This window comes from Anarrhichthys ocellatus, unplaced genomic scaffold, assembly GCF_004355925.1.
Source record: "Anarrhichthys ocellatus isolate YVR2014 unplaced genomic scaffold, GSC_Weel_1.0 scaffold13, whole genome shotgun sequence".
Taxonomy (NCBI): domain Eukaryota; kingdom Metazoa; phylum Chordata; class Actinopteri; order Perciformes; family Anarhichadidae; genus Anarrhichthys; species Anarrhichthys ocellatus.
This window is the reverse complement of record NW_022280043.1, coordinates 8,106,153-8,119,344: the sequence shown is the minus strand read 5'-3', so window position 1 is coordinate 8,119,344 and position 13,192 is coordinate 8,106,153. Positions and strand designations below refer to the sequence as shown.

At 41.4% G+C, this 13,192-nt stretch overlaps 1 protein-coding gene across 1 annotated transcript in view; it reads right to left on the bottom strand.

Moving 5' to 3' along the window:
• Positions 1-551: 551 nt before the first annotated feature.
• rspo1 (R-spondin 1) overlaps positions 552-13,192 on the bottom strand; it is a 20,667-nt gene continuing 8,026 nt past the window's right edge. The window contains exons 2-6 of the mRNA XM_031853268.1: positions 12,487-13,182; positions 10,076-10,270; positions 6,938-7,081; positions 6,312-6,536; positions 552-2,095 (exon numbers count right to left, since the gene is read on the bottom strand). Coding sequence (XP_031709128.1) covers positions 1,902-2,095; positions 6,312-6,536; positions 6,938-7,081; positions 10,076-10,270; positions 12,487-12,583 — 855 coding nt within the window. The 5' untranslated portion in view covers positions 12,584-13,182 and the 3' untranslated portion in view covers positions 552-1,901. The remainder of the gene's footprint in view (positions 2,096-6,311; positions 6,537-6,937; positions 7,082-10,075; positions 10,271-12,486; positions 13,183-13,192) is intronic.

Genomic DNA, 13,192 nt, shown 5'->3' with positions numbered 1-13,192 from the left:
ATTTTCTTTCAATTCAATAAAATAACTTTCAAAGATTTGTTTTTGTGTCGAATTATTGCTTTCTTTAGTAAGTAACATGTAATAAGCGGGATAATATACAGCAAGCTGGAAATTTAACTTTCTACAATATGGGGCATTTAACTTGTTACGACAACCAATAGAAATAATTGGCAAAAATATAACCCAAATTGTAAAACAAAATGATCCTCAACACAGTATAGTCTTGATAAGAATGTGTCCTTCTGTGTAAAATGTCTCATTACAATACATACAAGTGTATATGTGGCACTAGCATAGACTGAGAATACCTTAAGAATCAACTCTGGATGAATAAACGTTGGATCAGTTGCAGACAAAATCATTCCAACTGAAATCAAACAAACTAATAGCAAAATCAGTGTATGACTGAAGTTCCAATCAGCTTCATCTGATCTTTATTTAGGCTTTCACAGAATAAGCTATACATGATGATTCTAATAATTGTATGATAAACACAGTTTGAAATATTCTGTATCGCAATCCATAGTATGAATGAATAATGTAGCGTGTAACTTCTCCTGAAACTAATATCTCGTGTAAAGCAAACAGACCCAATGAAAAAAGTTCTAGGAAAAAATCCCTTTTCTCTGTATCTGTAATGTCATGAAGCTTTTGGAGTACAAACGTGTAAAATGCTTTGTTCTGAAACTTCAGCAGTAGGAAACATAGTTGTGCAAAATCTTCAGACCCTGTTGCAAACAGATATGATTACTGAGCAGCTGATGATTTGATGGCTTATATGATAATCAGTGGCTTGTAGTTACTGCATATTTGATATATATCGCTGTGCATTTACATTTCCCTCCTTGTGTTTTCCAGAACCTATTACTTCAATCTATGAGACCAATATTAACACATATGTGCAAACGTAAACACACATGTACAAAAGTTCCATTGACAAACTTGATTCCGTGCACAAATGCATACAAAGTACACAAACAACTAGACTTTAGGTGGAGAAAAACGCGCACACACACACACACAGACACACACATCTTTGCATGCACAAAGGCAAACACATGCAACCTTGTACACATGCAAATACTCCTGTTTTTATTCCTCGTTTTATGGTCAGTTATTTTCTGATACAAACAGCAACATTTAATTCGAAACAAACAACTAAGCTATCGAATGGCAAACGGGGAGGAAAATGAGCCAGTAATTCTCCTAAATCTTCTCTTCGGCTTCTTTTGTTACAAATTTCTTCCTTGAAATAATACACTGTATAGAAGACCTTTTGTCCTCAACAATCACAAATGATTTCCAGTGCCTTTCTTGTTTTTGTTTCATCTCACAACAGGACATAAAGATACAAAGACTTAATGGTATTCATTGTCTTTACATCACGTAAATCGGCTGTTGAGAAAATCCATCTGCTACTTCTCACAAGCATAAAAACAAATGAAGAACAGATTGTGATGGAAATCGGACTGGAACATAATACATCATAGACCAGAGGAGACGAAAGAGACCCTTCATTCCTTATCAGACTTCCAGCTTGAAAGCTGCACAGGAATTGGTTCTTAGTTCAAGACGTGACTAATACGTCACGAACCGCGTCGAACCGCAATCTTCAACGTGGCTTTGCAGTCCAACAGCGATCCCTCACGGAGGAGTGAAAATCATCAACTCTTTCTGAACAACACTAAGACACCAGTATCTTCCAGATATGTTCATATATTCAAAAAGCTCAGTTGAAGCCTTTTGTGTTGCAGCAATTCTCCAGTTCTCTTTGCATCTTCTACAATGCATAGCAGCATTAATCCATTCCTTCATCACTTTGATCTTTGTCTATGGCTGGTGCTGCTGGATGAGGCATTGTCTCTGTTTTGCTCTCAGCCCCATCCAGCAGGCGATGGAGTTTAGCTGACAGAGCTGGTTGTGATGCTGGGAGCAGTGGTGGTCGTGCTCTGCCCTTTTCGCCTCTTCCCTCCTCCTCCCCCCCCTCCTCCTCCTCCTCCTCTACTGCCGTCTTTGCCTTCTCGTCCTCGCCCGCGTGCATTCTCCCTCTCTCTCCTGTTTGTATCATCTTGTCGGTCTGCCTTACTCTTCCTGTCTGAAATGACAATGCATAGAAAATATTGTTTACATTTCATACCATTTCTCAAATAAATTCCTGTAAGATATCTGTCATCACCAGATGTTGTAGGTAGAAGTGCCTCCGCTTGGCTAAACAAAATTAAAAACATGGATTCCTGAGGGATGAGAGTGGATAATACGGGATGTGTGTTGGATCAGGGCTTGTGGTTGTGATTATGTGGTTTCTAATACAGGCAAAACAACCATGTGTGTGAACCATGCACATCTAGTCCAGAATTATTATTAAATGGCAACATAATGCTATGTTTAGTACAGCAGTGACCAGTGTACCACAAGCAATCAACACATGATAAACAAACCTAACAGGATAAAATAATATATTATATCTAAACATTTGGAAGCCAGTCGTTTTTAGCCACATTCGTTGGTCAATCTGTCCACCATATCTCAAAACTGTTGGATCACTTGCCATGAAGTTTTGCACCAACATTCATGGTCCCCAGAGGCTAAATTTTTCCTCTAGCGCCACCATGAGTTCCACTTTGTGTGTTTGAGGGAAATATCTTGGCAACCATTACAGTTCCCCTCAGGATGAATTGTTGTAACGCTGGTGATGCTTTAGCCTTTATCTCTAGTGCCACCATCAGATCACACTTACTTTAGTTTATGACCAAGTAGCTGAAACACTAATGACATTCCCATCAGCCACAGCTGTACTTTGCGTTTAGTGCAAATTACCAGCCGCGACAGCGACGCTGGTATTGTTTTTTAACTTTGTTAACTCTGTGTTTGTGTCATCATGGCAAAACCTATTGTATTGGGAACTACCACAGGAGTGTTTTTTTAGTACTTTGCCAGGTGTTTAAATTTCTGTATGTCTGGAGACATATTTTGTCACAGCAATAGCATCAAAACCATACTAGATGCAGTCACCTTAACAGGTGTGTAGTTAAGATCAAAATGAAGGCCGAGGTCAGATGGGTGCGGTCAAAGCAAGGGCACCTGAAGTAGGGGGGTAGGAAGTGGGGAAGGGGTCATTGTCCACAGTGCGCATACTGACATTAGCGTTTAGCTGAAAGCACCACTGGGCCTCAGTACAGCCTAAGAGAGCCGCTCTCGTGACTGCAGACTCTTCATTTCTATTTCAACAGCTACTCCCTTCTGGTTCCACTAAACACACACACAAACAGAGGACTCCCCCCATCTGCTCTCTGCTGGTTCTTTTGCACATTAGGATCTACACCTGTCATACATTTAAGAGTATAATTGCTCTCTAAACACAAACATCCATCACAGTGTGGTTACCTTCCACACGTAACCCATCAAAGAGAGCAAAGAGCTTAGTTGTGCTGCTGATTTTAAAATGCAGGACTGTAAGAGCACTCACGACAGTCAAGTGACACAATTTGCTGTCACATAAATCACTTTAAAATCACTTCTGGTATAATGACTTAGACATTGTCGAGAGCCCAATAATGGCCCATAAGGATGTGGAGAGCAGCCAGAAAGTGGAAATGGACATTGCATCTAGTGTCAGATGGCTATTGTTTAGGCTGCACTCAAAAGTATTTGTATAGCTGAGGGAGTGTAGTTACGCTGGAGGATGTTTGTTATGAACTTGTGCGTTGAGTCTCTGCACATCCTGGAAACTGAGTGAACACATGCCAAGGGCTGGACAGTGTTCACTACGCAGTTGACAAGAGCTGGGCTTATGGCGCCACCATGTTTGTATACTGCTGTGCAGTACTAACTGAAGGTCTGTGTTTATTTCTCTACCAGCATTTTTAAACTTGTTGTACAAACAGTTATGATTCTTTGGTTTAAGCGCAAAGTAGAAAAACAAAAAGTCCACAGCGTTTCTCAAATTTCACCCAATCGTGTTTCAACATAGCCAGTGAAAATCATTATACGGTGATGGATGAATGAATGAATGGACGTGGACAGACTTAATACGAGTGCTTCCCTTCCAACCGAAAACGTGAGGGTTCAGTCCCACACAGTAGTGCGCAAACAAGAATAACTCACCTTTTTCAAGAGCCATTAGTGCCAAAATCATGAAAACACTGGTGATGTACTTTGGTGACTTGGACTCAAATCGTATCAGAAGATATTATGTCCAACATGTTTATCAGTTATGTTGTCTTGAATTTATAGACGTATTGCTGAGGTTTTTATGGCCACCATTCAAACAAGCACTTCTTACCGAACCGTAATAGTTTCAATTTCTATCAATGAGGCACAATGACCGAAAGTGAAGCATGAGTGAAGAGTCCTCACACACACTCGCGCATCTGAGCTGGTGTGCTCACTGTGTAAGGACTTAATTACTCTAACAAATCACAAATGGAGCCAAGAGTGGGGGACTCCATCAGTTTATGACAGCTCTGATTGTACCTCCTCTCCATCCAAGCTAAACAATTTTGCCTGACAAATGAAATAACACATCCAGAAAATTCTGTTTTCGCGTGAGACCCTTTTGTAGAGCTTCAGGAAAAGGGGGGAAAAATTTGCAGCCAAATCAACACAAAGCGTGAGTTCTGCAGACCACTAAATCACTAATGTTATACAATGTCTGCCCCCTGTGTTTTATATAGCCAGCCTGCCAGCCAACTCCCACAGATGAATCCACAGCTGCTAACCCTTTTTTTTTTTTTTTTGTTACAGAGTGAGTTTACCCACATGAAGTGTTTCACCGGAGTCCATGGTACCATCACCCATGAATTACCTCACTGAGGAAAATTCATTCCTGTGCATTTTGGCAGTAGTATGTGTCTTATTTTCATACAAAGGTTTTTAGCGGCAGAATGGAGGAAAAACAGGACTAAAAATCTCCTCGACAACAGCAGTCAAATTTTTAACAATCCAAAAAGCTTCCATGACTCATCACTCGTCAGGTGACACCTCACATAACATCCTTGCCTTTGTGATATGAACTACCTTTGCTCCGAGTTTAGAAATTTGGCAGTCTGCGTAGCTGTTTTCATCGGGCAGTTTATAATATTTCACTGATAATTATTCTTCTGAAACCTCTTGCTGTCTTTCCAGGATGCAGGCGTCGGACAGAGTAGATTTGCTTCTCATTTCTCAGTTTGTGCTGTCACAGCCTGTCCAGCGCAGATCCTGCTCCTCGCTGAGCAATTACAAGCCACACCAGCCTCCTTCCCTCCAGACATGACCACAGAACTATATGGAACAATGTCAGATCACGTTCAGTTATTTCGACTCAGATCCCAATAGAAACTGTTCCAGAGAAGAGGATGGTGCTTGAATATACAAGCCTCCTACATGTTTACTCACATATATGCAGGCAAATCAGGCAATCTGTTACATGTTACAACATCTGTACAGTTGCCAACACTATGCAAATATAGTTGCGCAATGTGGCTGCTGTGCCCGAAATCCCCAAAGTGTCCCACCGTCCAATAAAGGGTATAAATACAGCTCGTTTATAATTCTCTTAGTCCTTGTAGATGAGTGTAGGTTCATAGAACAACCACTTATTATTTCTGTGTAACAATAACATCGCAACACATCTGCCTGTAGATATGTCCTCACTATTAAGGACACAATGTTTAAAAGCAAATAACCAGGATCATCGTTGTTTTTGTTGCACTTTTCTTCCAATAAACTCCAGACCTATTGGCCAGATCTGTCATTTATTAGCTGTGATCAAGGCCAAGAGTGACGAATAAGCTGTTGTGAAAGTTGACGATGGCCATTGACTGTTAACCTGCTGGAGAGCAAGCTGCTGTGTGGATGATAAGAGCCCAGGCAAACATGTCATGGTCGTGTAAACCTCACGCTTCAATGGTCGTCAGAACAAATAGCTCTTTCTAGCTCTGATCCTTGTCCAGCTTTGCAGTGCCTAATGCCCGCCCTTCATCTGCTTGGCTCGTAGATAGTGTTTATTGTTTAGACGCGGCAAAGTCAAGAGATTCTGTATCCTTCTGTGAGCTCAGCCAAACCAAACCCAGTCAACATACGGCAGGTCGCAGACATGCCTGCGGGAATACAGGCCTTTGGATGTTGAGTAATGGTTCCATCAGTCATCGTATGAACTGGTGGAGGCGTTTCATGAAGCACATGGACTTTATTGCTTGATCATCAGTAATCTGAGTGCTGTCACCTGATTTATCCATGATTAAATTGTACTTTTTAATTAGAAGTCCTGACTTCATGTCATTTTCTCTTCAATGTATCTGTTTTCGGGCAGTATGTGTATTTGTGTTTACCTCGCACACACGGCGTCTTGGTCACAATGCACTTGCTCCTCTCTGTCTGTGGAGCACAGGTCTGTGAGGGTACAAAGGCCGGGGAGGTGTCTGGGATGTGGACCTGCAGAAGGGGCACGCGGACTCGAGACTGCAAGCCTTTCTTAAATCCACATGTTTTGTTCTTCTTCATACAGGAACCCCATTCGCTCCACTCGCCCAGTTCACACTCTTCAGGACGCTGACCTGGATAAAAAAAGAGGACTGAGGTAGTGAGTGAATTTTCCACAGCTCCAACATCACACATTTGTTTCACAGCCTTCACATCTGCTTTTTACAGCTCAGCAGTTTTAGCTCAGAATAATGACTTTAAGCTATTCCCAAATCTGAATACAATTTTATCTTTTTTACTTCAGAGGTATGAAAATGTATACTGCGCTCCCAACAAAAGCTAGTTTTTAACGGTTACGTTGATATATCTTCTAACTTGTGATCTTTTACAAATTTAGAAGAACAACAAAAAGAAAAGAACAGACAGGAAAGATCAAGAGAAGAAATAATACATGCTGGTGCATTATAGGAACATTAAGAGATGCTATGGCTAAAGTTTTGAGATGAGTAAACGGTTAAGGTCAAAGGTCACTCACCAACACACTCCATAGACTCATTGGCGGTGCGCTGGCCTGGAGGGCAGCTGACATAACATCGCCCACTGTGTGAATACAAGCCCTCCTTACATTTTGTGCAAAAATTGCGATTGAAACACGCTTCACAATTGTCTATTTTACATTCTGAAAGACAAAAAGAGAGGATCAAATGAAAGGATCAAATCACTTTTAGTCACATTGTGTCGGTGTTCATTTTGTTAGTTTCAGATCCTTTATCTTGTTCTCGAGAAATTTCTACTGGAAACACAGAAATCTCTTTGAATGGATTATTCATTGCACTGTCGGCTGGAAAAGCAAATGGTTCTCCAGAGAGAGAGGAAGAGGAGCTTGGATTTTATTTTCTCTGAGAGATTTATTAGCGATTAAACAACACATTGTCTATTTAGAGGAGGACCACTCTTCTTCTCTTAAAAACACATGCACCACAGGCCTGTGAATGAGTGCAGCCAGGAGTGTATCGCTTCAGTGGGTTTCTCAAGAGTTTCTGCACACCACAGACTCATTAAAATCTCTCAAAAAAAAAAAAACTTGAAATTTGGATAATTACAAGCACGGGAGGATAAAAAGCAGACGACTTAAAAGACCCCAAAAAGCTCTGGCCTCATCTTGAAAGGCACATCTTTATTCTCATGACAAACAGCCGAGAAAGATGGAAATCTGTGGGTTCCTGTCAATATTTCTATTTTTCTATTCAGATCTAGACTCACTTCATTGATGTGCACTAAACTTACAGTCAGAATGTTTGCTCTCCAGCTGGTCCGATGCCAAGGTCAGAAATGACCTAACACTGAATCCTCACTGGGTTCCTTCCTCCTGCTCCCAATTACTACTTTTAAACCGTTGACAACTAAATTTGACAGTACTGATGTGTGCAGCCCTATAATGTAAGTCAAATGTGGAGAAAAAGACATTCTGGGATGATATGTATGAAGTCAGATGATTGGATAATAACCACGGTTAGCCACTGTGGGCCTCCACAAAGAATTTGCTGAGGAAATTCCGACCTCTCTGCAACAAACCGGGACGGGGTTGAATTTGTTGTAAATTATCCAATATTTTGATAAAAGTGAAAAATATCTTCGCATTAAGTTGCACACATAGTGACTGGAAACTTGAGTTGAAACTCGTCCTCAAAAGGCTTGAGACTTGACCTGGACTCGAGGTTTGGGACTCATGAGCAATCTGTATTTCATTTAATTTTGTTGGCACATTAATGAAAATGTCTGAGGTGAATGTCACTCTTATTATCATATCAATAATAACAATATTATTGCGATATCTAAAGAAAATTTGAACATCAGTCAAATTCCTCTTTCACTTTGTTAATTTTGCATTTTGGAAAATGAATTATTCTTAAAAACAACGTGTATGGGGGTAGGGAGAGAGTCTGTAACTATTTTAAGAGGCACTGGATTATTTACACTATGTAATCATATAGTATTAACATGATATTAATTTTACATTTTTATAAAATGAGAATCTTATAGAAAGATGGGGAAGTTGATTTGCGCTCCTGTTTGTATTTGTTTGCTCACAGAATTCCCTAATGCCTTTTAGTTATTTTATCAAGACATTTCTCTTGGTGCACTTTTACATGCAGACTTATAGGCCCACTGTATATACAGTACAGCAATAAAAGACGTGAATGTAGAGAAATCCCGATTTTTTTTTCAGATCAGTTTGAGGAGTGCCTATTTGGTTTGCATGTTCCACATTATATCTTAAGTGTGTCATGCAGTGTGGGACTCACACTGTCTGGTCTTAAACTTGACTCGGTCTCAACCCCTCAAAGTCTTGGTCTTGTTTCGGTCTTGGTCTCAGTTGAGTTGGTCTTAACTAAAACACTGTCGCCAACATGGTTTGAGACTTGACTTGGACTTGAAATAATGAATTGTGAGCATCTCTGCTTCGGGTTTAGAGAAAGTATGATTTAGCACATCTGACGGGTATTATTTGATGCAGGAATGGCCAGTCAAGAAAAACATCTACAGACAAGAATGGCCTGCATTTTTTATGCAGAAAATCACAACAGGCTGCTGAGCACAGTCGCTGGCCACCAAACACCTACAATTAACTTTAAGCCATGATTATCATTTAACTTTGAAAATTGTAGTTCATTATTGAGGTAAGAAATGTTTTACTTTGCAAAGGATGATCATTTTAGACCCGCTCACATAAAAAAAAAACTTTTCCATAGTTACTTTAAAGATTATACAGACTGCTTATGATACAGTTAGTAAGTCAAGTACCAGAATGAAATGTGTAAAAGTGAAGGCATAATAAACTGGTTGAGATCTGGCATGAACTTTGCACATGAGGGTCAAATAAAAAACACAAACATCCTCTCAAAAACAGACAAACAACAATGCAATTGAGATGTTTTTGTTGTGATTTTGTTCCAATTGTGTTTTCTGCCCACACGCAATGGGAAACAGACTGAGGTGCTGGCACTCCTCGCCTAACAGTACGGGACCAGTGCCACCAGAACCAACTGAGTAACTCTGGTAATTCCTGTGAGTGTAGTCATCCTTCACCCACCTTCTAAATAAGCCAAATGTGCTTATAAAGATAATAATGAAGATCACTGCCATTAAAAATTTAACTGACATTCCTCCAGTTCAGCAAATACTTTGCTGGATTTGGTGGGTGGTTTTTTTCTCCCTTTTGCACCAGGATGAGTAGCAGCAACAGAAGGATTTCATCAATTGGTCATTCGTATTCACTCATAATTATTGACAAATAGTAGCACAGATTGGTTATTAAGAGGACTAACATGTAGAAATAACTTTGGAGAATAAAGAGTGTGGCAATTGGTAGATCAATATTCTCTGCATGCGTATTTTAGGTATGTTAAACACATAAAAAGTGGTGCAGCAAAGTGGAAATATACAAATAAAACAAAGAAACTAGCAGGGTATCCCTCTACTTCTCCAAATACCGTCATATTGTACACAAACAGGAGATGATGAGCCAAAGACAAAGAGATCGTTTACACTTCTACTTGATTCGACTTCAGCTGTGGGGATTTTTATAGAGCAGGCTGTTGCCAGCGGGTGAGCTCGAGCCTGCATGTATTTGGATGTTCACAGATGTGCATCTACACAAAGCAAAACTCACGGGTGCATCTGTTGTTGCCTTCTGGGTTCCTCATACCAAAGTATCCCATGGGGCAGGAGGCGAGGCACACACCTATCTGACGGATATCATTGCGCTCCAGGAAGATGAAGAGCTTCGGCCTACATTTAATGCAGCCGTTATACTCAGAGCATCGGTCACAGCCTTTGGGGCAAGATGGTGGCCCCTCAGTACTAACTGTGGAAACATAAACATAACAAACGGAGAGAAAGGAACAGTCAGTTTAAAGGAATACTTCATGATCATTTGTATATCATAACAAAATGCAAGAGTTTGGGCAGTTTAAGAGCATACGGCTGGATAAATGAGACTTGGAGACTTTTGTTTTTGGGATTCTACATTCACCATGGAGACATGCGAGGAAGACCAAGCTTTCTTCAAGAATTCAAGGTAACAGAGGGCAATTAATTGATTGAACAAATAGTCACTGTGGGGGTTAAGTATTCCTTTAAGGTAGGCATCAGAACTGCATGTTGTACTATCACATAAAAAGATCAATTGTTTACAGCCAAATATGATTTTTAATAAGAAAATAAAAAGCGCATTTGTCAACATTCTGCCTATGAGAACAACATTGTTCTTTAATATGTTGCTGGCATCTCCACAGGTCCAGCCATAAACCTGCCAGTGCTTTATCGCTCCAACAAGCTCGAGTTAATGCTTGCAGTTTTATCTAACCGGGGCCCAGGCCAAACATCTTTGTTTGAACAGTTACTCAGTGTTTACTTCAAATGCTAGCCGGAGATCCTGAACAGATTTTCATTGGAGAAATCAGGGTAATTATGGCTGACAGCCTCGCAAGAGCCGGTCAAAATCAGCAAGGGTCAGTCAAAATAAGGCAACTAACATCAGACAAGGCCTCTACCGGGGTGAGTCAGAAATGATCTGGGTATCAAAAAACTGCAATAATGACAGACATGGCCAAGAATCAAATACTGCCAGTGTTTTCTTTATAGTAGCACCAAACAGCAAGTATCTCCCTGTTCTAAGTCTGAAAATGCATTGCAGATGCATTTACTTCACGTCCTTTTAATCCCAGACTGTTTCACCAGTTCCGATACACGCAACCACTAATCTAAATCATTTCAAGGAAAAGTGTGTCAAAGCGCCCATTCCTTTTTCTAGGAGCCATTCAGAGACAAAACCTCAGTCGTCGGAGATGATTTACATTCCTGGTCTGTATCAACTCTAAATATACATACTGTCACAAAGCAATCCATCTGCCGCCCCGCCTCCCAGAGATAAGTCTGATGGTAAAAGGGTTGAAAGGGTTCTCCCATGAACAGATTATATCATGCGTGAGTTGCGGTAACCTGAAATGCAGCAATTACAGCCAGGTCCTGTTGCTCACCATCACAAATGAAGAAAAACTAATATTGGCCATGGGGAGTAATCTTTAACCACAGCAGAGGGGAGTGCATGAATCGGATGATGTGGTGTTGTAAACTGTTTGAGACGTGGTGCTTTGAAAAAGAAAGACTTCCGATTTCTGCATGACACTGAACTCATTCAGAGAGAGAAATCTAATGACATTAAAGATGTAAAGGCTGTATATCAGAGCTGTAAATTTCAGACTTCCTTATCTGGGGGGGAAAAATCCTCAACCGACTGACGCTGTAGAGGGCGCTTATATATGGTGAATGACCCAAATCCTTCTGTCCTCATTACAATGGCACATGACAAACTGTGACAGCATTGAAGCATTGCATATACATGTGCGTCTACTTAAAAAATATTCTATTTCTATTACACAGACAACAGTTCTTCTTTCCCAGCGTGTGTGATTTTAATAAAACCACATCTCTTACTGTGGCCAGGCATGGTATTATATGAATTCTGGTTCGTAGAGGTTGGACTGAGCTTGGCATTGGCTGAAAGCTCCTTGTGTGTAAAGGAAGAATTATTTCAAAGCTGACAGTAACACCAGCACTGAGGCTCTAAGGCCAGAGATATACTGCAAGTCGGGCTGAGCACCATCTCTGTGGTTGCATGAGGTCAGAAAAATGCTTACAACAACACAGGCAGCACGGTCCAATTCAGAGCTTAGAACTGTCCGGTACTCATTCCGTTATATGCCCACAGAGCCGGACACAAAAAGAGTGATGGCTTTGAAGGCGAATCTATCAAAACCCTCTCCATAAACAATCCTAATACGCATAAATGTTTTACATAAACTGAGAGAGGCATGATCTTAAAAAGGAGGAAGAAAGACGAGTCATTCAGGAGAAACACTGAACCTAGCATGACCCTTGTAGGAAAAACAATTAAGGATGACGGGAAGATAAACGGAATGTTACCTTTACTTTGCTTGTTAAATGTTTACAAGACATCCACCACTGTGCCCGCAGAAACAAAAGGCAGCAGCACTGAAGACGAAGAAAGAGAGAACTCACCCCGTCTCTGCCTTCTCGCCTTGGAGAGCTTGAGAGCATCGCTGTGACCCATGGAGCTGAGGAAGACCATTGCCAGCGCCACCAGTCCCAGCTGCATAGTCCCTGTTGCCTTCCTGGCCACGCAGGGTCCCCCCCTGCGACCAGATGGATCAGGTGGGGGGGGCCCCTTCCTCTGTGGGACAGGTGGATCCCTCTGCTGCTGGGACAGATGATCCCTCCTCTCTCCTGTGGTGCTGCTGTCTTTCCCTGTCTGTCTTTCCTCCCCTCTGTCCCTCTGTATCTTTCACTCTAGTGGCTGCTGCGTCGGTAAGTCTGTGCAGTGGAGGGTGATGCTGTGGTTGCAAGTCCAAACAAGCCTGAGGCGCAACAAGCCATCATGCTGGGGCTAGTACTGGCAAAGGGAGTAGACAGCGCAGGGGTTGTAGGATGGAGAGGGGGGATGAGGGGTTGCTCGGTGGATAAAGAGGAAGAAAGACCGGAATGGAGATTGTCGAACTTCTGGTGGTTCAACCCATGCAGCTTGGGGTGGGCTGTCAGGAAAGCAGGGAACCCGCTGTTGGAAGATGGTTTCCTCTCAGTGAGTGCCTGTGCTCACAAGTCTGTGTGAAGCAATAAAATACAGGCTCGCAGATTGAAATAAGACAGAGGCAGGTTCTTGACTATGTGTGACACCACATCTGCTGATACCAGGACCTGCTGAATAAAA